Below are 25121 nucleotides of genomic sequence, written 5' to 3'. Positions count from 1 at the left end.
ACGTTCTATTTATTGAGTGGTGATCCAAATGAGGTGATAATAATGTTTCGTTTGAGTTTACGATGGTTGTGTTTTACTATATTTTATAATAGAGGAAGTATATATATGATTAGTATGACCCTAAAAGAAAAGATTGACTAGGCAAATCCAAATCATTGTAAGTTTTAGAAAGAGAACATATCAAAAGTTGGTTGTTGCGGCAATTGCCGGTGTTATAATAAAGAAAAATTGCCTTATTTCAAGGAGAGAACGAGGCGCACGTCTTCCCTGTATTTGTGTGCTACAAGATTAAAAATCTACAAGTAGCTTGATTGAGTCTAACTAATTAGCTTGTTGAACTATTAATTAGTAGTAGTAAGGGTTAAGATTCCTGCACTTGGTCAATGGTGACGACCAAATTTACCCCGTCTTAATTAGTTCTTACTGAACAGATTAATTAACCACTGAATAACGAGCCACAAAAGCGCTCGATGGACAAATTCGACACAGACGACGCGAAACATGCAAACACAATGTTCTGCTTATTTTGGCTTTTCCTATTTAATGTATTCTATTTTATTTAAACTATACTATTATCTCGAGCGCTAATTTGTAATAATTGGCTATAGCTCCTCTTAAATAAAGGCCGGGATATTATATTCCATTATCTTAAAAAAATTAATTTGTCCGTGGCAGGGTGAGGGTGTGGCTGCAACCGCAAAAAGCAGGATGACCAGATTCATTTCTCACTGTTGAATTAATATATAAATAACGGAAGTCATGAGCATTAGATTGCTAATAAATAGTGCTCCCTCCGGCTGATAATATTAGTTGTTTTGAACCAGACTAAAGTCAAACTTTAAAATCTTTGACTACAAATAATTTCTAAAATATTTATCTTAAAAATATGGAAACCATATGTGTAGATTAGTCTTAAAAAGTATTTCAATAAAACCATATATTTGTTGATATTTCTATATATGTTATAATAAAAATACTTGTCAAAGTTATTTTTTAGACCGTGCTCTTGTCCAAAACGATAATTACTATTAACCCGGAGGGAGTACTGGTTTCGAACTTCAGCAACCCTATCTTTTTAACTTTTAACTACAGCTGACTATAGTCTGTAAAAATTATTATCAAATAATTATTGATAAAATTTATATGATAAAAAATTTAAAGTAATTTTAAAATTCAAATTTTGAATCCGTACGTAGAGATAAAGAGTACTAGTAGTACTATTACTATGTCCTGTCACAAAAGAAAAACCACTGAGATCTGTGCAGTTACAGTCAGTAAATGTTTTTGTAAGATCTATATATAATGTGGTTAATGCAAGTTAACTTTTACTATAACTATTATTTGAATTATAGGTATTGGTGATATATATATATAAAAGTTATGTATAACTAAGATTGTCGTAACAAATTATTTCACAATAACCACACCCACACTGTTGTAACTTTTTTTCGTATTTATGTACACGAATTCAACAGTCAAAGTTCTAACTTTTTTTGATCGGGACCAAAGTTGAGAACTTTCGACAGTAAAAGGAAAAAAACACTCCTTTTTGACTGGAGGCAATACAATGATGGTCCTGCACCTAGAATTTAAGGTAAAAATAAACTTGCTTAACTAACTGATCATAAGTTAGCAACAACTGAAAATTCAATAAAATACTTAAAAATGCTACTAAATACAAACTAGCTAGGCAGATGTGAACATAAATTTGACCACAAAAATTGTTTGAAAAAATGGTAGTTATGGCAACAAGTTTTGCTGTCTTGGGATCTGGTTAGGTACAACTACCGAATGCATCCGTACAATTCATTCTAAAAAAAATAAATTAAAAATTCATTCTAAAAAAATGCATCCATACAACAGATCTACATTTCCTCCACATGCATATGTGCTGAGATGCTGACTAGCTAGTGAGACCATCGGCTAATCTTTTTTTCCTTTTTCTTTTTCTGAAACCTGCGTCGTCGTCAGCTACTCCTTGGACTTGGGACGGAAAAATTCCAACAACCAACTGGCTCAACTTGATATCAATTATCAAAATGCGACAAATTCACGCTATATTCGTCGATTTCCTTATCTTGCAAGTTATATTAATTTGCCTATATATGCCACTTGCAGTACGTCTGAATTAATGGGCTGTACGCGTGAGAGAAAGTGTGTTATGATAGTGGAAGTTCATTTTTGGTATTTATTTTGGAAGTACTTTCCGTAAGTTAAAATCTTAATTTTAAATGTGTAAATTTCGCTTTGGACCATCTTTTCTTATCTATATTTTGGTTTGGATCACCCTTTAACAATGTTTTCACTTTGAATCGGGTATTTTCACTCGAGATCATACATATCCTTGAGTAGGGGTGGTCTGTCACACCCAGAGTTTTCCCTTCCCTTACATTCTAAATCGCTAATAAATGGTTTATAGAAATTGCTTTGGTTAACCAGGAGAAAACCCTAGCTAACAATATATTTAATAATCAGAATTGTCAGGGAGAATTTTATTCGAATTCTGTTTGCTCTAAAAATCATTAATAGGACTTAAAGTGTAATTCTCAGAGCACCTGAGGCAGTGTTGCTAAGTTTAAAAGTGTCAAGAATCCCTCTAATAATAGTTTCTTCCTATGCCCTTGGTCATGAATTGTGCTCATTTCACTCCCCTCTATGTCCGCGGTTTCGTTTTGCATGGCCAACCATATCCGTTTCCGTTCGCGAGACCGTTTCCGTTCTTTTCCTAAAACGGCACCGCATTGATTTTCCTTTTTAGGAAAGTCCTATCCTTTATTTTTTTTCCTTTCTTTCTCCCCCTCTCCCCCTCAGCCGAGCGCCGCGCCTCCCCCTCTCCCACGCGCGCCTTCCCCTCCCCTTGTTCGAGACGGCTTCCCTCCCCATGTCCCAATCCTACTCCCACTAGGATTCCACCTTTCCTAATCTAATCATCCCATATATAAATAATTCCTCCCCTTGTTCTTTTCCTTTCCCCAATTAATAGCTCTAGCCTATACCCGAGCCGCCGCCCGCAGCCCTAGCCGCGTGTCGCCGCCGCCGCCAAGCCCCTGTGCCTCCGTCGTCGTGGCATCACCGGTACTCCGTTCTCCTCGTCCATTGGTGCATTTGCTTATGCAATCATCAATCTAGCAACCTAAGTTGTTCCGTTTTTGTTTCCGACTAGCGTCATCGTCGATCCTGGGTGTTGCCGCCAGAACCGCCGCCGACGCCGTCGTCGTCCCTCTCCGGTTTTTGCTCCCCAGTGAGGAATCCCTCCTGTTTTTACGGTTTTGTTTCCGTGTGTCGTAGTTTAGTTGAGTCGTCGTCATAGTCGTGCCCTAGAGCCGAGCTGTGTCGCCGCTGCCGCGCCTTGCCGCCGCGCTGCCGAGCCGCTACCGCCGCTGCCGCGCTCCTGCCGAGCCGCCGCGTCGCCTCTTCTGAGCCGCCGCTGCCTCTGTGCGTCGTCGTGCGCCGCCGCCGCCGCCCTAGCCTTGTGCTGCCACTGCATCCGAGCCGTCGCTGTGCCCTAGCGCTACGCCGCCGAGCAGAGCCGCCGCCGCTTAGCACCACCGTGTCGCAGCCGTGTGCCGCTAAAACCTAGCCGCCGCTTCAAACCGTTGCTCGGTAGTCGAGTCGTCTAGCCACAGGTGCAACCTTAGGTTCCTATCGGCCTATCGTTTGCCATACCGAGGCTTTACCGTGAATTGTGTCTAGCCTACCGGTTTAGCCGCAGCTGTTGTTGAGTCGTTCGCTCGTTCGTTCGAACGAGGTCGTCCGTGTGGAGTCGTCCTTTAGCTTAGAGCCGTTCAGAGCCGCCGGTTCCGTTCGCCGGTTTCGGTTGATCATTTGGATGATCCCGAGTCATGTAGAATTGACTCGTTGAGTCGATGTCTCGTGAGGCTTCCTTGCCAAACTCAATCTATCCTTTGATCTTATTTCCTTCTGGGCAATAATCTATGACAAATGATTAAGGTTTTTTGGTTATTAGTAATAACACACAGCATTGTGTAAAATTCATATCTAATTCATCTAAGCTCCGTTTTAACTCATTCAAATTGCAGTAAATTCATTAAAATGTTAAGAATCCAATAAAATTGGTTTCTTTTGCTGTTTCAGTAGATTTTAGCTTGTATTTATTGTGTGCCTTGTTTGTCGTTTAGACTCCGGCAATTCAGACGCTCCAGTTTACTTCGAAGTGGTCGCCGAGGTTCCGTTAGCTCAAGAGTAAGGCAAGTCATACGAGTATCATTGATCATATTGAGCCTATTTGCAAAATCCCTACTTTTCTCTTAAAATTGCATTATTTAGTAATGTCATGTGGGATGGAATTTACCTGTTCTCAGCCTTTTGATTACCCTGATTTATTAATAGCCTAGGATAATAATTTGACTAGATGATTGGTTTAGGAATGCTTAGCCATGCTTAGATCAACTAGCTCACAATGGGATAAACTATATTATAGTTCTTAATGGCTATGTTGATGTTATACCATCTTGTTATATGGTTAATTAAATTGGTGGGTCATGGGTACATACATGATTTGATTGGTGGTCGTGCCCATGACAATTAAGGACTGTTTCTCGGGAACCTGTGGAAGATATACTTGTACTAACCACAAGCCAGATGGGCTCCAGGCTAAATCTTAAGTATAATCTTTTCTAGCTAGCACACCATGGCAAGGGTAGGCGTGATGGAGTATGGATGGACCGGGAGGCGGTCTATGTTGCTTTCGGATTTGCCTAGGCACGAGCAAGGACTGTCCATCGCCTGTATAGGGATGGGGGTGAAAACCGGAGGTGGGTGTGTTGGTTAGGGGTGGTTATATGGATGGTTTTGTCACGATTTCCCCCTTTGCAGTATCATGGCGGTACTTTGGGGCATGGTAACATGTGTGGAATCGTGTCTTGTGGGTAAAGTTGTACACCACTGATCAGAGTAAAACTATTCGAATAGCCGTGCTTCAGGTGGTTTGGGTTGGGCCTGTCGCAACGTGGATTAGCGTTGGACAGTGATGATGTTAATACTACTTAATTATCTACTGTTTTACTGCTTTCAACTTATGATTTGCAAATGCTGCTTTTTACTGCAAATATCCTATGAGCCATTCCTTTGAATATCCTTGCATTATACCTCCCCCTTGGTATGGCTTGTTGAGTACGGTGGTTGTACTCAGTCTTTGCTTTATTTTTCCCAATCCCCCAGAAGCAAAGAATTTGTCGGATGGTGAGTTCTATGAAGATTAGGCTTGTGCCAGACGTCGAGATTTTGCCTGTGGATTATGGAGGAAGCTTCGCTTTGCTGAGAAGATTAAGTTTAGATGGTCTTTAGTATTTCCGCTGCTTTTATGAGTTTATTTTATATTTTTGTAAGACGTGGTGTATCAAATTATCATCTATGTACTCTAGTTGATGCCTGGACAGAGGTTAAATGCACAGATAGCCGGTGATTTGGGTTATCAAATCTCTGGGCGCGATATAGTCCAAAGTGAAACACAAGTTTACCCGATCCAAATTGAAAACATTGGTTAAAGCGTGGTCTAAAGTAAAATACGGGTAACAAAAGGTGACCCAAAATGAAATTTATTCTTTTTAAATTAGTCTTATCTTTTTTTAGACTTCTACTCCCTGCGAGACGCGCGCTTTTCGAACTATAAAATGGTGTGATTTTTTTTAAAAAAATCTATAGGAAAGTTATCTTTAAAAATTATTTAAACTTTTTTTTCTAATATTTAATTAATTATGCAGTAATGAGTTAGTTTTGCGTAGCAGGAATTAGTTCCTAACCCTTCATGATGAACGCAGCCTTAGCAGCCAAAGTTGTGAACAGTTTTTTTATCCAGGACGACCAAAATTGTGAACATTATCCAACAGTAAAAAGAAAAAAAAAGACATTCTTTTTTGACTCGAGACAATAGAAATATAGAATGATGGTCGTGCTCCTAGATATTTAAGATAAAATTAATAAACAAACTTTGTTAACTAACGACTGACCATAGGTTACCGTCAGCAATAAAAAGGAATTTAAAAGCCAATACCCAGCTAGCTAGCTCAATCGCGGGCAGGAGAGGATGCACTGAGCAAACTAAATACAATTTTTTTTTTGGTGAACTAAATACAAATTAGCTAGGCAGCGGAACATAAATTTGACTAAGAAAATTGTTTACTAAAAGATTGCCGATTTGTTATTGTACTAGGTTTTAAGATCTTATAAGTCGAGTACTACTATGTCTAAAAAAAATCAAACCATGGGTTTGATTTTCGGACGGAGGGGTACACCGCTATAGAAAGAAAGAGATATATATAATTAAAGAAAAGTACGGTTGGTTGGCTCTTATATAAAAAGCTAATTAACTCTTGGCATGCTATAAGGTAGATTTGTGGAATATATATATTCATTCAATCGTATGAGTTACCTATTGTATATTATTATCTATATTTTATTAGCTCTAATATGTATTTATATATAGCTGGTACGTAGTTGGCTAAACTTTGCTCTACGCTGAGTTGCTGATTAGTTAGTGATATCATTACAAACCGTCTGATTTTCTTTTTCTTTCTTCCTTTTTCTGAAAAACCTTTGTCGTCGCGCAGCTACTCGATCGTTGGACTTGGAATGGAGAAATTCCAACTACCAGCTGGCTGAACTTGATATCAAAAGTGTGACAAATTCACGCAATATTTTTCAATGTGCTTGTCTGGGAAGTCTTATTGATTTGTCTTTATAAATGTTATATCCCGTCTGAAACTCTGAATGGGAAAGCAAAGCACACTTGGTCATTTTTCCGCATCACTATTAATTTTATGTACGCTGAAAGGCGACCACGCCGCACGTGTCAGCATCGATTTTGGACTAGTTAATATAATAAGTCACTTTCTAAAATTTGATTTTGGACTGATTTTAATAACTTCCTGTCACTTTCATTGCCCAATTATTTTTTTTTTCAAAGACGAGTGAAAATCTACGTACCTAATTAAAGCTTATGATCTATAGATTCAAATTTTAAATTTTAAAATCTGATTAAGATTATTGTAATCCACAATTGAGCCAAGCTGCTCTGGAAATAGAACTAGCTCGACTTCACGCGAGAGAAATTTAATTTGCCCTTTTAAGGACCAATAATCGGTCTGTAACTAATACACGGTCAATTTGCCTCAAAAGTTCGTCACCTTGCTTTAGCTAATGATCCATGCATGCTTTGCTACTAGCTAGCTACGAACTTACCGACTATTATATTAATTTTCTCCTAGATGTAAATGTGTTGTTTTATGAATGTCAACAAAATATTTTTTAGAAATGTAATTAATTATTTTCACATTGAAAATATATACTAATATATTGATTTATAGAGAGACTTCTAGTCAATAGTTTGAATCAATCATCTCTTGATAACGTTGGATGTAGGGCCATCTTCCTTTTTCCCCAAGCCCAAACCAATACCCCCCATCGAGTGAGGCATGTGTCTATCATTAAACAGCGATTGAAATGATTAATTAATTAGTTACTCCTTCCCTATAAAAAAATATATGTCATATATATTTTAATCATCGATAGGACAAACTTTGAACAAAGTACAGTTACTCACGAATAATATATATAATTTTAACACAATTCGATATATTATTAGATTTGTACTTAATTGTTCGTTAAAGCAACACCCTACTATATTGGCATCCATAGTAAGTATTATCCTTTCACGCTTTTTAGCTTCATTTGACGACTATCTTGTTTTCATGACTTGATCTTAGTGGGTTGTTAGCGAAAAGACCGGGTTGATTAATTGTGCATTGACGACTGGTTATTCTATTCGATTGTACTCATTAGTCGGTTCACCTGATATAAACCTAAACATCAATTGATTATAATTAGTGGGTTGTTAGCGATAAGACCGGGTTGCATGACGAAATTTTCTCAGTCCTTATCCTATTGGATTGTGCATTATTAGTCACTTCTTATATAAGCCTAAACAGTAAGAATGCAATATTTAGGAATGCAAGTGAGTAAGCGGGTAAAAGGGACTAATTTATTAGTCAAATTAATGTTGTCTAAATGAAATAATAATTAAAATATGCCTTATAGTTTTATAGGGAGGAAGTAACTAATTAATCATGCATATCAATCACTGTTTAGTAATTGAGAGACTACCTTGCTAGATTTGTTATCTGTTATTCGGTTTGGGCCAGGGAAAAAGGAAAATGGCACTTATCAATGACATCGAGAAAGGATGGACATAAACTTGTTAGTGATATGCCCTAAAGACAATCATAGAAATGATTGTATCATATACTATGTTTACATATTTATCCGACATTGTTCCTTGAAATAGATAACTCCTTATTGGTTAATGAATATGTGATTCTTTCATGAGACTCTTTATGTTGTTTGTTACTATTTCTAAAGGATCCCTGATCAAATATCATATGTGGAACAAATATGTTTATATGATCAGCACATGTATTAATTGATGGTCATGTCTATGGATCATGGTATAGAGATACTAAATTAATAATGTGGACACATGTTGGTGAACATGTTGTTGGATAGACCCAACATGAGACACTGCAAGAGCCATATGTGTTGTGTCATCAGTGATCTCATTGAGTGTTGGTGTTGAATCCTTAGACCTGAGATTATCATGGTTCTCAACATATGTAGTAGCTTACTTAGGGACTGCTAAACGCTACTTCGTAATTGGATAGCTATAAAAGTAGTTTTCGGGTATGCTATGAAACATGTAGTGAGATATGAATAATCAAGATGGGATTTGCCCCTCCTATGGAGAGATATCTCTGGGTCCCTCGATGTTGTAGATTATGTAAGTGCATGGCCATGCCAAAGGTGATTGAGGAGTCAATCACAAGTTATATAATCTCTCAACAAGTTCGAGTGAATGATTGAGCTATTAGAGGATGGCACATATCTAGTCTTGAGCTTAATCGATATCGTGAGGCAAAGGGGTTCATACAAGTATACACTAGAGGTTCAGCCGATATGATCTTTATGTATGCCCGGTGGGTCAATATGTTCTGCTAGGGACCGTTGTTGATGCGTGGACTGAAAAGGAGTTTTCGGGTTACAGCCGAGTATATATGAATCTACAGGGTCGCACGCTTAATAGGCCGGAATAAGAGGATTGGATGGAGATCCAACATGAGCTTACTTCGGATAGGGATCCGAATAGGAGTCCTACGGGCCTTGGCCCGAATGATGGATCCTATATATTCGTGAGGGATGTGACCAGCGGAGGCATAACATCACGTGAGAAACCCTAGCCGTCACTTCCCTCCCCGAGCAAAACCCTAGCCGCGCGCGGGTGCTAGCACATCTGCACGTGGCGTTCCGTCCCTGTATGTGTGGATACCGGTAGAGGCGCCGCTGGTTTGCGGTGCTGATCAACGTGGGAGTACGGCGAGGAGAACGCACGAGGAGGAGAAGGTTGAGCCGGTGTGATCGACTACTTCCTCTACATCGACGCGCACTACTTCGCGAGAGTTCCTTCGACTTCTCAGCGTCTTCTTCCGCTGCACAGCGCGTCGAGTGGTAACGATCTGTGATCTAATACTTGCATGGTTCCTGGTTTACGCGATAGAAAATTTTAATTTATACTATCGTAGTCTACGCGTATCCCAACAAAACTATAGTTTTGAAAATTTTCTATTTACTCATCATAGATGATACTACTCCGTGACAAACGTGACCGTCTTATATAACCTCATATTTGACAGGACTAAGAAAGGCCCGCAGTGGTGGAGCCACGTACAAACTGTGGGGTTGATGGCCATAGCTTTTTCACTAAAACCTTATAAGTACTATTTTTTCCATTTCAATTCACTAAATTTTACGTAAATGATCCCACTAAAATATCAAACAATGATACTCCCTCATTTTTTAATAGATGACGCCGTTGACTTTTTCTCACATGTTTAACCATTCGTCTTATTCAAAAATTTTATACAAATATATAAGAAATAAATCACATTTAAAGTACTATGAATGATAAAATAACTCATAATAAAATAAATTATAATTACGTAAATTTTTTGAATAAGACGAATGGTCAAAATATGAGAAAAAGTCAGCGGCGTCATCTATTAAAAAACGGAGGTAGTAATTGATTCCACATAGTAAAATTGCTGGCTCCACCACGGAAGGCCGGTCCGAAATGAGGCTGGGTGGTAAGATCTGTCATAGTTTTATTGGGAAAAATTAATTGCATTTCTATATCTTTTAATTTTTATACGTTAACACATTTGAGTGAATATAATAAAGAAATAAGTTCATTTTACTCATGAACTATTTCACGACATCTTTTGACCCATAAGCTATTTTTTTTATCATTTTGTATCCTGAAATATTGAAAATGGTCATCAAACTCTTGAACCACTCGTTGAACTGGCACCCTTCTCTTTGTTGGCCTGCAGGATTTGCACAGTGCGACAGAAGACGCTTTGAGTAGAAGTAGGAAACGATGAGGATCAGTAGGTTGAGAGGTGGTGCGGACGACAAACCTGGAAGAGCGGCTTGTCTCGCTGGGCGGTGCTGTCGTCAGCCCGCTCCCCTCTCGTTCGCTTCGCCTCGTCAAGCTACCGAGAAATTCCCCCCACCTCATACCACGGCGCCAGATTTCAGCGGGTTCCTCTAGGGCTTCCGATTCCAGACTCAGCGAGTAGACAATAGCAGTGTTACCAGGTCCTCGGACATGAAGTTGACGAGGCGGATGGTGGTCGGCGTCGCCAGCGGCATCTTGAAGCCCGATGTTTTCTCTTCCCGAAACATTACTACTTCTCTCCCCGGCGTAGCCACTGCTTCTAGGGCTGGGTGGAGCCACGTCGATCAGTATCTTCGAGGTCGTCTTTCTAGGCGGCGGTGATGGAGGGAAGAGGTGCTGAGGGAGAGGGAAGGGAGCCTCTTCTCTGGCGGTTCCGGTGTGGGGTCGGAGGAAGTCGAGGGGAGGCGGCGGTTGGGGGTAGGTTAGTGCGTGTCATTTTGCAAAAAAACCCTCGACTTAGACATTTTAGAGTGTAGTCCTAATTCGCTATTTTTCTCTCCATCGCATACAATAACCAGATTTTTAAACGGCCTGTGCGTAAAATATCAGCTCACAGAAATTGTTTTCTAAGGACTTCGATCAAATTACATAAAATGCGAAGGGCTTTTTCGTAAAATTCCACCTCGCGCGCAATGTTCCTCTCCGACATGGCATCGCCCAGCGGCCGCCCCATCCGCGCAACATAAGGGTTTTGAATATTAATTCAACAGTGAGGAATGAATCTGGGCATCCTGCCTTTTGCGGTTGCAGACACAACCTGCCACTGACAAATGATGACTTATCATTGTGTTCTTTTTGCCAACCGGATTAACGAGCAAGGCAATGTTAATTATGACGGAAACTGCCGCCAGTTGGTTTGTTACGCGACCTTTTCACCGTCCTACGACGCATCGTCTGTGTCGAATTTGTCCATCGAGCGCTTTTGTGGCTCGTTATTCAGTGGTTAATTAATCTGTTCAGTAAGAACTTATTAAGACGGGGTAAATTAGGTCGTCACCATTGACCGAGTGCAGGAATCTTAACCCTACAACTACTAGTAGTTAACTAGTTCAAAAAGTTAATTAGTTAGACTCAATCAAGCTAGCTACTTGTAGATCTTCTTTTTTTTTTGCGCGGATACTTGTAGATCTTTAATCTTGAAGCACACAAATACAGGGAAGACGCCTCGTTCTCTCCATGAAATAAGACAATTTTTCTTTATTATAACACCGGCAATTGCCGCAACAACCAACTTTTGATGTGCTCTCTTTCTAAAACTTACAATAATTTGGATTTGTCTAGTCAATCTTTTCTTTTAGTCATACTAATCATATACTTCCTCTATTCTAATTAAAATACAGTAAAACACAACCATCGTAAACTCAAAAGATCAACAAAACATTATTATTACCTCGTTTGGATCACCACTCAATAAATAAAATGTATGTCTTCGATGGGATTAGAAATTTTAGGGATCGAGGATTTTAAAAAACGAATTTAGGGGTGGGAGATGTACTAGTTTATTACATGCATATATTCACCCGTTTTATTATGAAATATATATTAAAAAGTAATTGCATGTTATATTTCGTCATGGATTGACTGTACTCAGAAGATTAGCCAGTCTTGTCATTATTTATAATAATACGTTTAGTATTTGGCAGGAAGTTAATACCTCTATCACCTGTCTCAATCTGTGTGATACCACTTCGTTTTTAAATGTATGACATTTCATCACTTGATCAATGATGTTTATGATAATTTGTTTTATTAGAAAAACTATCTAAACATATATATTTTGTCTTTTTATATTTTGTCTTATTGTAATTTATTATGTTGTTCAAGGTACTTTAAGCGATATTTTCATAGGTAAACATTTTAAGCATTGCTAACTTTCCCATACCTAACCACATGGGTATTAAAATGTTAGCCACACATTAGACAAGCTAAGGCAAGAAACTGTGGCCTTGAAATGTAGGACCATGCAAGCAGGCCACGCCTCGCCATCAGGGGTCAGTTTATTGACAACTTAACTGGAATTAAGCTTGACTTAATTATCGATCACATGCGTGCAAGATTTTCAACTTTGTTAAATTACGACATGGTCTATATCTATCCCAGTTGTTTTGACTTCTTAGTTAATTAGTGGGTTATGTTCGAAATAATTTAGACCGGGTTTCATCAACTAGCACTATAAAAAATGAATTTTAATTTCATGGCACTTGGGATTTGATTTATTTTCCCTGATGTATCTTAAAGAAAACTCGCGTGTAAAAATAACATAAGACATTGAAAACCTAGCCAGTAAAAATCTATTTTCATAAGCAGGGTCTTAAGAGCATCGCTTTCAAAAATTAGAGTTATTTTTAAAAGTGGTGCTCTTAGGACCCCACTTGTGAAAATAGATTTTTACTGGTGGGATTTGTGGTCCACCATCGATTAAAAGATCATAGGAGTCATCAAAGATCGTAGGAATCGTAAACTTAGGTAATAGAATTTTCCTCTCCACCCTCAGCTCTCCCTCTTTCTCTCCACAACCACTCCTCTCCTTTCCTAGGTCCGCCCTCTCCTCTGCCTCGATTCAAGCCGTGACGGCGAGCCTCCGGAAAGTGGATTCGACGTAAGTGGGTCACGGAGCAGCGTATCCACCATCGGCAGGACGAGTTGTCCTTCATGAGCGCGGATCCACAAGTGGCGACCTACGTCCTCCTTTGCCACCCTCTGCTCTCCCATCAGTAGGCCTCAGGATGGCGATGCAGGGCTTGGCAGTGACGACAGGATCTAGTGGAGACGAGGCTCACGGGGGGCCAATCCGACAGTGGTGAGGCATGTGGCGGAGGCAGTGGCTAGATCTGATGGGGAGGTGTCACATGCAGTGGATCCAGGTGCTGCAGCAATTCAGCGCCAAGCGTGAGCGCGGTGACCAAGAACAGCAGCTCGGTTGTTTCCTACAGAAACCCTAGCTAGGGAGTGATGGGGGCGACTGTGGGAGGTTGGTGCAAGCGACTCTAAAACCAGAGCATGGCCATTACGCTGATGGCCATAGTAGACAACAGAGGGCTCTAGATCCAGCTCCGCTCCCCTTTCCACTCACGGAATGGATTTTTTTTTCATGTCTCTTTCGAATCTCTCTTTGTGATGAACTTTTTATTTGTGAATGGATTATGAGGATTACAAATGAATTTGTTGAATGGACTATGATTTGTGATCCTTGATGAATGAATTTGTGATTGATAACTTGATGAGTGGATTTGTGATCGATGAATGGATCAGGTGGCAGTGAGTTTTGGATTAGGGGGGGGGGGGGGGGGGGATTTTGGATCACTATCTTTTTTCCGCACTAAAAATACTTTTTGTGACAGGTGGCTTAATTAAGCGGTCTACCAAGCGGTGCCCTTAAGCTATTCACCAATGATAATAGTTTTTCGCAAGTGGTAAATCACCGCACTAGCCTTTAATCGTTGGTGGTGCGGCTGGTTGCCGGTGAAAAATATGTTTTGAGCGCCAGCTATTAGCATTGTTATAGTAGTGTAGCCGCGCAACATATATTGCAAGCAAGTATCAGTAGGGCGCTGTTATTTTTCAAATTATTCACTAGACTATTCTAACCAATTATTTAATTATAAATATATGTTTTCATAAAACCTTTCTTTACTACTGATACATGCATGCATGGTTTCCCGGTTATTTAATTTAAGCTTTTTATTAAGATTTTTTTTTAAATGTTTTATTCCTTACAAAATAGATTGTTTGAGATTGTTATCCACTCAATAATTTAAATCATACTATTGCGTAAACTAATTAATCACACACGGTCATCACTGAACTTGTGCTGCTTCAGCAGCAGCTTAATTGATCTATATCGGCCATCGCTTAAGATCTGCATTTTCTTTTTCCTTAGTGTTTTTTTTTTAATTTACTTTTGGGTCATCTATCTAACTAAGTTGGTCGTGTTGGGTCGTTGGGTCATGTGCTGTAGATATGCCTTAATTAGCTGCGGGGGACGCCTATGCGTGCGTGGTCAGCATCACGTACGGATGTTCGATCGGTTCGTCTTCTAAACGTGCATGTAAAATGTATATCTTATACGTATAAACTAAATATAAAGTTTATATATAGTTAGTTGACCCTGATGACTAAATCGAGTCCTCAACCATTATATTCCATGCCGTCTAGCTACTCATACAGTTGTACTAATTGAAAGATGCCATATATTAAGCTAGGACTGTATAGTAGTCATATATATATATATATATATATATATACATATATATATATATATATATATATATATATATATATATATTTGCGTTGGTTCTTTCTTTTATATGTTATGGAAATATCGACGTGGTCTTCAATTAATAGTACATAGTGCATATAGTATATAATACTAAAAGTTATCATTGCTTGTATATGTACCTCGTCAGCTTGTAGGTATATACGTTACGCATATATAGTTAGTTGATCCCGATGACTAAATCGAGTCCTCAACCATTATATTCCATGCCCTCTAGCTACTCATACAGTTATACTAATTGAAAGATGCCATATATTAAGCTAGGACTTTATAGTAGTCATATATATATATATACATATATATATATATATATATATTTGCGTTGGTTCTTTCTTTTATATGTTATGGAAATATCGACGTGGTCTCCAATTAATAGTACATAGTGCATATAGTATATAATACTAAAAGTTATCATTGCTTGTATATGTACCTCGTCAGCTTGTAGGTATATACGTTACGCATATATAGTTAGTTGATCCCGATGACTAAATCGAGTCCTCAACCATTATATTCCATGCCCTCTAGCTACTCATACAGTTATACTAATTGAAAGATGCCATATATTAAGCTAGGACTTTATAGTAGTCATATATATATATATACATATATATATATATATATATTTGCGTTGGTTCTTTCTTTTATATGTTATGGAAATATCGACGTGGTCTCCAATTAATAGTACATAGTGCATATAGTATATAATACTAAAAGTTATCATTGCTTGTATATGTACCTCGTCAGCTTGTAGGTATATACGTTACGCATATATAGTTAGTTGACCTCGATGACTAAATCGAGTCCTGGACCATTATATTCCATGCCCTCTAGCTACTCATACAGTTGTACTAATTGAAAGATGCCATTAAGCTAAGACTTTATAGTAGTCATATATATATATTTGCGCTGGCTCTTTCTTTTAAATGTTAGTGAAATATCGATGTGGTCTTCAATTAATAGTACATAGTACATGTAGTTTATAATACTAAAAGTTATCATTGCTTATTTTGATTATATACTCCCTCCATCCCAAAATGTTTGACGCCGTTGACTTTTTTAAAAATGTTTGACCGTTCGTCTTATTCAAGAAAATTAAGTAATTATTAATTATTTTCCTATCATTTGATTTATTGTTAAATATACTTTTATATATACATATAGTTTTACACATTTCACAGAAGTTTTTGAATAAGACGAACGGTCAAATATGTTTAAAAAAGTCAACGGCGTCAAACATTTAGGGAAGGAGGGAGTATATGTTAGTGAAAATCACTAAACATGTTTTTTTGAAAAATTTCATCAAATATCACTATATGTGTGATAGTTGACTCGTTATACATATTTTTTTTTGTGTACGAAACTACCTAAAAAATATTTTACATACGACCAAAACTTATTTTTACGTGCGGTTGAGCCGTTCATCTATCCAAAAGTGTTTACGAAAATTGTTATTTTTCCATGCGGATGTCACACCTGCACTCAAAAATCATCATTCTGGTAGGGTAATTATTCATGTGATATTGAATCATCTTTATAACTCTATAGTCCCCCGGACTAATAATACTTATCGTTTTAGACAAGGGTGGGGTCAAACTTTAGAATCTTTGATTATGAATCATTTTTAAAATATTGATCTTTCAAATATGGTGACTACATCGTATAGATTAGTTTTAAAAAGTACTTTAATAAAATCATATATTTACTAACACTTTATACATATTATAATGAAAAATAATGATCAAAGTTGTTTTTGGAGACCGTGATCTTGTCCAAAACGATAATTATTATCAACCTGAAGTGAGTATATGATAAGCATTTCTCAACCCTTTGGTTTGCATAAAATCGTTTTTCTTAATTACCTCTTTTAAAACTATAGTGTACAGTTCCTTTTAATTATTTCACAATTAATTTCACACTGCAGATGAAAATACATTATTTCCCCAGAGAAAGGTCGCATGCAGAAATGTTGCAGGAAAGAAGAAAGTTTAGCTGTGTTTAGATCCAGAAGTGTAAAGTTTTGGCGTGTCACATCGGATATACGGACACAATTCAAGTATTAAACGTAGACTAATAACAAAACAAATTACATAATCCTCTTGTAAACTGCGAGACGAATTTATTAAGGGCCCCTTTGATTTGTAGGAAAAATATAGGAATTTTGGAGGATTTCAATCCTATGGAAAAAAATCCTATGGAGGCCTTTGAAACAAAGGATTGAATCCTATCCAATCCTTTAAAATTCCTATGAAATGGGTAATCCTATGCACATTTTGGAGGAAAGTTAGCAAGAGGTCTAACCTCTTGGAATATTTTCTCTGAATCTATCTCTCTTATCTGATTCCTGCGTTTTTCCTGTGGTCCAATCAAACGCCCATTCCTATGTTTTTTCTGTATTTTGCAATCCTCTGTTTTACAATTGTATTCCTGTCAGAATCTTGTGTTTTTCCTATTCCTCTGTTTTTTCATTCCTACGATTCAAAGGGGCCCTAAGCCTAATTAATCCGTCATTACCAAATGTTTACTGTACCACCATACAGTCAGATCATGGAGTAATTAGACTTAAAAGATTTATCTCGCAATTTACACGCAATATGTGTAATTAGTTATTTTTTCGTTTTACTTTAATACTCGTTGCATGTGTTCAAACATCGATGTGATATACTCCCTTCGTTTCTAAGTATTTGACACCGTTGATTTTTTAGCATATATTTGACTATTCGTCTTATTCAAAATTTTTTGTGAAATATGTAAAACTATATGTAAGTATATTTAACAATGAATTAAATGATATAAAAAGAATTAATAATTGCTTAAATTTTTTAAATAAGACGAATGATCAAACATGTTTTAAAAAGTCAACGGTATCAAATATTTAAAAAGGGAGGGAGTATATATAGGGTGAAAAATTTTACCGGGATCAAAACAGGACCTTTGTTATCTATATGGTATATATCCGAGCATTAATCCGGTTGGTGGCTCGGTGCACATGTCAAAATAAATAAACTTCCGCGCGCGGACGCCGTCGCCGTGCCACCGTCAAACATCGACCTCATCTCATCTCACGAAGACATGACAATATGACATATACACGTTATGACCAAGATGCGGTATAGTTGGGCAGATGTGACTAAGACATATTAATTTTTCCCGACTTTTTGAAAAAAAAAACGATGAGGTTGAAAATGACTGCTTTTTCTAAAAGAAAAGGAAAAATAGAAAGAGCACGGACAGAAGAATGAACGTGCTTATTAATTTAATTGCTGGCTCGCAATTGTACAAACCATATACAATTATCTAATTCTTTTAACTTGTGATTTTCTTAAATAGTTGTCTCTTTATTTTATAAAGAGTAAATTTCACAAAACTACATGTTTTGTGGTTCAAGTTATAGAAAACCACACACATTTTGACACTTGGCATTTAAGTACATATATTTTGGTTATGTAGTTTCACAAAACTACACTATCGATGTATAGATTCACTCGCGAGATGATGTGGCTGTTTCACCTAGGACGAGGACATGGCATTCTATTATCAGCCATCGCACGAAATTAACATGATGCCACGTCCTCAGACTAGATGAAACAACCACATCATATCACGGGTGAATCTATTCATCGATAGTGTGGTTTGTAAAACTAAACTACCAAAATATATGTACTTAAGTGTCAAAATATGTGTGGTTTTCTACAACTTAAACCATAAAACATGTAGTTTTGTAAAATTTACTCTTTTATAAAATTATGAAACAACAAGATGATTATATTGGTTCTAAAAATCACAACACCGTCCTTTACTCCATTGCCTGCCACAACTTATGTTTATCCTCCCTAGGATCTTTACATAATTAATAGAGTTCATCGTCTCGTCGTGTTTCGGTTTTTATACCTTTTATTAGAAGTCCCACCAAATGCTCTCATTTTACTCTTTACAACCAGCCTGCCACCCTCGTATTTATTATCATTAGGATTTTAAAAATCGAACATAATCAATATTGGGTTTTCTTTAATTTTCTATAATTCCTGTCAATTACCGCAACCCTACTAGTTCACGGCCTGTCTACCGCTCCTACTCATCGTTATTAGAATTCTAAAAATCGAACCTAATCATTATTTTGGTTTTGTTGAATAGTTTCTAGGTTAGATGTCCTATTAATTGCCACCACCCTACTTATTTATGGCTAGCCCGTTGCTTCTTTCTTTATTATCTATGATCATTGTGTTCTGGATAAAATGTTCTTTCAATATTTCATTTTTTTTGTTATGAGTTTTTATTATCTCTAAATTCTATTGCAACTTTAACTCTCTTTTTTATAATTTAGAAATTTATTTTATTTTTAATTAATTGTATTATGTTATAAATTGTTTGTTCTTTCATTGTTCCTCATTTTTTATTCCAAATTTTAATCATTTCTAAATTTTATTCCTACCTCCGGTTTTTATTTTTCTAATTTCAGCATTGATTTTACTTTTTATAAAATTTTAATTAATCTCGTGTTGTATTCTACATGGTCTCTTCTTGCAGTACTCCTTATTTTTATTCTATGTTTTAGTTATTTCAAAATTATTTTCCTACTTGAATTTTCTATTTTTCTAAATTATTTTCAATACTCCTTTTATTAATTTCAGAATTTATTTTACTTCTTATTTTGAATTCTAATTAAACTCATATTATCTTCGACATGAACTACTCTTTTGAAATTCCTTAACTTTTATGTCAATATTTAGTTATTTCTAAATTTCATTTCTACATGAGCTCTTATTTTATTTTTATAATTTCAGAATCTACTTTATTTTTAATTTCGAACTTTAATTAATCTCATATTGTGTTCTACCTATATTGTTCTGTAAATATTTTCAATTTTTATTTTTATATTATTAATTATTTCTAAATTGTATTTATATTTTATTTTTTTATTTTTTTCCAATTAATGTGGTAATTTCTAGTCACCACATCTAACGTGGTGTCTTCATTCAAGGAAGTTTTAATAATATAACAGATACATAGATAGATGGGATTTGTTATGGGTTTTTTTTTGTTAATTTTGTTTGCTCTTGCTAGCTACTCCATATGTTATATATATTATGATCTTGTTAAGGGTTGTTTTAGAAGAGTAGCTATTTATATAAAGTGCTCGTTTCGATGGTATGCGGTGTATACTACTTCATGTTAAAATCAAAACCTGAGGAACATATATAGATCATTGAATAGGTTTTGGTCCATCCAAAGAAAGCATGACAAGAAGTATCGCCGTGATAACATGACATGTTTAGAACTAATTATTAATGCTGCATGTCATCAACAGTTAATTCTCTACACGCATATAGGGGAACAAGATCGTCTACAATATTACAACTCCAGTACGTCAAACTGATATGCAGGTCACACTTATTTTAGGGGCTTTTCATATGTTAGTGACTCTTACTATAGATACATAGGGTGTTTTCGTTGCCATTTTTTGGGTTGGGGCTGCAGCTGTGGCTAGTAGCCGTTGGCTGTGCGCTGCAGCCGTGTGCACTGCGTACAGCAGCTGCTGCTGTTAGAAAACTTGCAGCCAAACACACCCACATAGAGAAAAGTATTTTTATTCCTCAAGAGAAACGGATGGAAAAGTGTTTTCTATCCCTCGAGAAATCCATGAATAGAAGATTGATGGAGAAGGTGTCAGTGGCAAGACATGATGAGTACGTTAGGGGGAAGGCCGATGTCTGGAAGAAGTTTATTAACACATGCTAACAAACATGCTTTTAAATTGGTGCCGGTTTGAAAACCGGCATATATAAGGGATTTTCAACTGGTAATTATAGGGTGCTTTGTAGTAGTGGATATATACGTAATATATAAGACATGTGCAAAAAAAAAAAAGCTGATCCTTTACAGCTTCCCACTTGATCAATCTCAGCTAGCTGACACAACGGGAGAGGAAAGATATTGATGTTAACATCCAATATTAGCCAAAAGGTAATAAACGAGAATTTTACTAGAACATGAGAGAGTAGGGAAAAGAAGGAAGGGGATTACGTACTAGAAAGTCATTTGTAAGGATTCTATACATATATGTGAAATATATATATCATAATACCATAATAAATCTACGAAATGTACAGTATAGTTTAACGATGAGTAAAAGCTAAAACTAACTATAGTTCATTTTAGGGGGTAGAGCAAGTCATGGAGAGGTTGATAATTAAGTGACTTGACGAGGTATAAATAAAATTGGACCGGGTAACAAATCTCCAACTTATACTGACTTAGCTCCCAAGGCTACAGTGAAATTCCCTTGTAATTGTTATCAAATTCTAAGCTAATCTTGCTGATTCGAAGACGAAGAGTCAAACATTTAGCTGACGCTATCTTTGACCACGCCACACCGTTGCCGCGCACACGCATGCATGCATGGTTGGTGGCACTCCTAGTACTGATCTACTTGACTTCTTCCTCGCGACTAACTTGATGAAAACCCTATATATACACCTACTAACTCGGAAACCACTCCACACAAACAATACAACCATCTGCTATAGCCAAGCTAATTAATTAACCTAAGCTAGTAATTAATCTGAAGCTTGGGTAAGCTAGGCCATGGCGGTGGCGGTGGAGATCACACGGAGCGAGGTGCTCAGGCCGTCGGAGGCGTCGGCGGCCGGCGGCGGCGGCGGCAAGAGGAGCCCGCTCACCGTGTTCGACCGTGCGGCCACGGACTGGTACATCCCGGCCGTCTTCGCGTGGTACGGCGCCGCGGCGCCGTCCAACGACGAGGTTAAGGGCGGCCTCGCCGCCGTGCTGGCCAGGTACCCGCACCTCGCCGGGCGGTTCGACGTCGACGAGCGTGGCCGGAGGTGCTTCAACCTCAACGACGCCGGTGTGAGGGTCCTCGAGGCCACCGTCGCCGCCGACCTCGCCGACGCCCTCGCGCACGACGTCGCCGCTCACGTCAACGAGCTCTACCCCAAGGCCGACATGGTGTATACATAGCTAGATATAGCAACGTGACATGTTCAATTATGGAATTAATTGTACGTGTTTTTTGACACGTGTGTTTTGCATATGTTGCAGGAGAACGCCGACGAGGCGGTGTTCCAGGTGCAGCTGACGCGGTACGCGTGCGGCGGGCTGGTGATCGGCACGGCGTGCAACCACCAGGTCTCCGACGGCCAGTCCATGAGCATCTTCTACGTCGCGTGGGCCGCCGCCGTGCGCAGCGCCGGCGCCACCCTCCCGACGCCGTTCGTCGACCGCGCCGCCATCCCGGTGCCCCGCGGCCCGCCGGCGCCGGCGTTCGACCACCGGAACATCGAGTTCAAGGGCGAGAACAGCTGGACCCACTCCTACGGCTCCCTCCCCCTGGAGAGGATCAGGAACCTCGCCGTCCACTTCCCGGACGAGTTCGTCGCCGGCCTCAAGTCCCACGTCGGAGCGCGGTGCAGCACGTTCCAGTGCCTCCTGGCGCACGCGTGGAAGAAGATCACGGCGGCGCGAGACCTTTCGCCGGAGGAGTACACGCAGGTGAGGGTCGCCGTCAACTGCCGCGGCCGCGCCAGCCCGGCGGTGCCCATGGACTACTTCGGCAACATGGTGCTCTGGGCGTTCCCGAGGATGAGAGTCCGGGACCTCCTCTCCGCCAGCTACGCCACGGTGGTCGGCGTCATCCGCGAGGCCGTGGCGCGCGTCGACGAGCAGTACATCCAGTCGTTCGTGGACTTCGGGGAGGTGGCCGTCGGCGACGAGCTGACGCCGACGGCGGCGCCGCCGGGCACGGTGTTCTGCCCGGACCTGGAGGTGGACAGCTGGCTAGGGTTCAGGTTCCACGACCTCGACTTCGGCCGTGGCCCGCCGTGCGCGTTCCTGCCGCCGGACCTGCCCGTCGAGGGGATGCTCATCTTCGTGCCGTCGTGCGCGGCGAAGGGCGGCGTCGAGATGTACATGGCGCTCGACGACCTCCACGTCGACGCTTTCAGGCAAATCTGCTACTCCATGGACTGATCACGACTGTCACAAAAATATTACTCCTATGTGTACCATATTGTTAGTATGTTACAAGTACAACAACAGCGTGCATATTTGCAAGATTATCCAGCTGTCGATTACGACGTGTCATATATATATATATATATATATATATATATATATATATATATATATATAGAGAGAGAGAGAGAGAGAGAGAGAGAGAGAGAGAGAGAGAGAGAGAGAGAGAGAGAGAGAGAGTATATATCTTTTGGAAGCGTACATATATAATTGTGTACTGTTGAATTGGTTCATCTACCGTGTTGGCGCTACGATTTTTCTTTTTCCTTTTTGTCAAATAAAGCTTAGCTTTTTTTTTTGGCTTTTCTGTATTTTCTTTGACACATGGTAATTTAATTGGTGTGCGTATATATATCTACGTAAAAAGCTTTTATGAGATATTCACGAGGTAAGGTGCGTGCATATCTATTCACAGAGATAAGTGCATGTTATGTGCCAACATTATTACTATGCTTCTCAATAAAATAAAATAAATGGACTTCACGCGCATGTTCTTTATTGTAGTTTGTTTGTTTTATACTTAGATTACGTTGTTATGGGATAGGAACTAACCCTCCCAACATGTAAAATGGATCCGTGTAGCATACGATAATTAAGTATCAGGTAAAAAAATTTAAAAATATAATAATAATATCTTTTAAAACAACTTTCACACACACATATACGCACATATACATACAATTTCAAAATACATACATACATCTATATACGTATAATATATATACATATATGTATGTATATATATGTATATGTATGTATGTATATATGTATATACATATACATACAATATATATATATATATATATATATACAATATATATATATATATATATATATATATATATATATATATATATATATAGATATATATATATATATATATATATATATATATATATATATATATATATATATATATATATATATATATAGGAATTGGATAATTTGCACCCGGGTGCATGTGCACCTATATTGGTATGTTGACAAGTGTCCTTGTGAGTTAGGATGATGAGGGGTCATTGCGTGCCAAAATGTACCTAGCCCACCTGATTCCCCTATAGGGCCTCGCAGAGCAGATAGGCATGGTACACAATGCTATTTCAAGATTCCCGTATTGCCCCTGAGCCCCTGATACACAGGTTAAAATAAAAATATAAGGCTCATCAACTCGGCCCATCCCCAACCTAACCCCATAGCCTCGCAGCTGCCTCTCCTTCGAAAAACTTTGACTTTTAGAAATTACATGTATAATAATATTGGAAGTACATGTATAATTTTTTCTAAAATTTTTGGTGATAGTTTTTAGTTGGTGTACACGGTGGGGAGCGCCTAATGTATACGCGAGGGTCTATCTGTTCACTACTCCATAGATAATGCAAAGGTAACGTTCGAATACATTTGCATCCACTTCCAGTGGTGCTGCACGTCTAATGAAAGTACTCATGAGTTAATGTACCCGTTGGATAAAAACTGGATGTGACTAGATGACCGTTGGATAATAGATAAAATCTTGTGGCACTCAACAGCAAGCTTTGAAAGGCATATGACCATCGATCTGTCCACATAGTACAACAAGGGGTATTTTCGCAAAGACATATTTATGGTGTTATCTCTGCCACCGATCAATCACCCACCACCACAGGTTAACAGGACCACTCAGACCTTCGCCGCTTGGTAGGCATTTATACATATGTGCGAATCTTGGAACAACTTCGATGGTATGGATTGTGGGTGCATGTGTATACGGGTGCAGATTTACTTTATATATATATATATATATATATAGATATATATATATATATATATATATATATATATATGTATATACATATATACATATACATATACATACACATATATACATGGCAACATATCATGTGCACACAGGCCCTCACGCGTACACACGTGCACACCAACTAAAAAATGTCACCAAAAGTTCTAGAAAAAATCATAAACATACTTTCAATTGTATTACACCTAGGGTTAAAATCTTAACGTCAAATTCATTATATTTTAGCCATAACAAAAAAAACAAAAAATCTGACAGTTTTAAGGTTGCAATTTTGTCAGAATTTTATCTTTTTTTGTTATTCTCTATGTAGAATGAATTTGAAGATGCGACTTTGCACGTAGATGTAATACTATTGAAACTACATGTATGAATTTTCCTAGAATTTTTTGTGATAATTTTTAGTTGGTATACACGGTGTGTAAACGCGAAGGCCTGTGTGCATAGGATACGCTCCCTATATACATATATACATATATAGAGTAGCTTTTCTCATAAAAGAA

The 25121-nt window shown here is 38.3% G+C and overlaps 1 protein-coding gene across 1 annotated transcript; it reads left to right on the top strand.

Moving 5' to 3' along the window:
• The first annotated feature begins 21315 nt into the window (after window positions 1-21315).
• On the top strand, window positions 21316-23003 carry LOC127786179 (tryptamine hydroxycinnamoyltransferase 2-like). Its single transcript, XM_052313512.1, has 2 exons — window positions 21316-21764; window positions 21858-23003. Exons 1-2 carry the CDS (start codon window positions 21384-21386, stop codon window positions 22782-22784), a joined length of 1308 nt encoding a protein of 435 aa, XP_052169472.1. The 5' UTR covers window positions 21316-21383; the 3' UTR covers window positions 22785-23003.
• The last annotated feature ends 2118 nt before the right edge of the window (window positions 23004-25121 follow it).

This window comes from Oryza glaberrima, chromosome 10 (genome assembly GCF_000147395.1).
Source record: "Oryza glaberrima chromosome 10, OglaRS2, whole genome shotgun sequence".
In the NCBI taxonomy this organism is placed as follows: domain Eukaryota; kingdom Viridiplantae; phylum Streptophyta; class Magnoliopsida; order Poales; family Poaceae; genus Oryza; species Oryza glaberrima.
The sequence above is the reverse complement of the archived record's forward strand: the minus strand, read 5'-3'. Positions and strand labels throughout refer to the sequence as shown.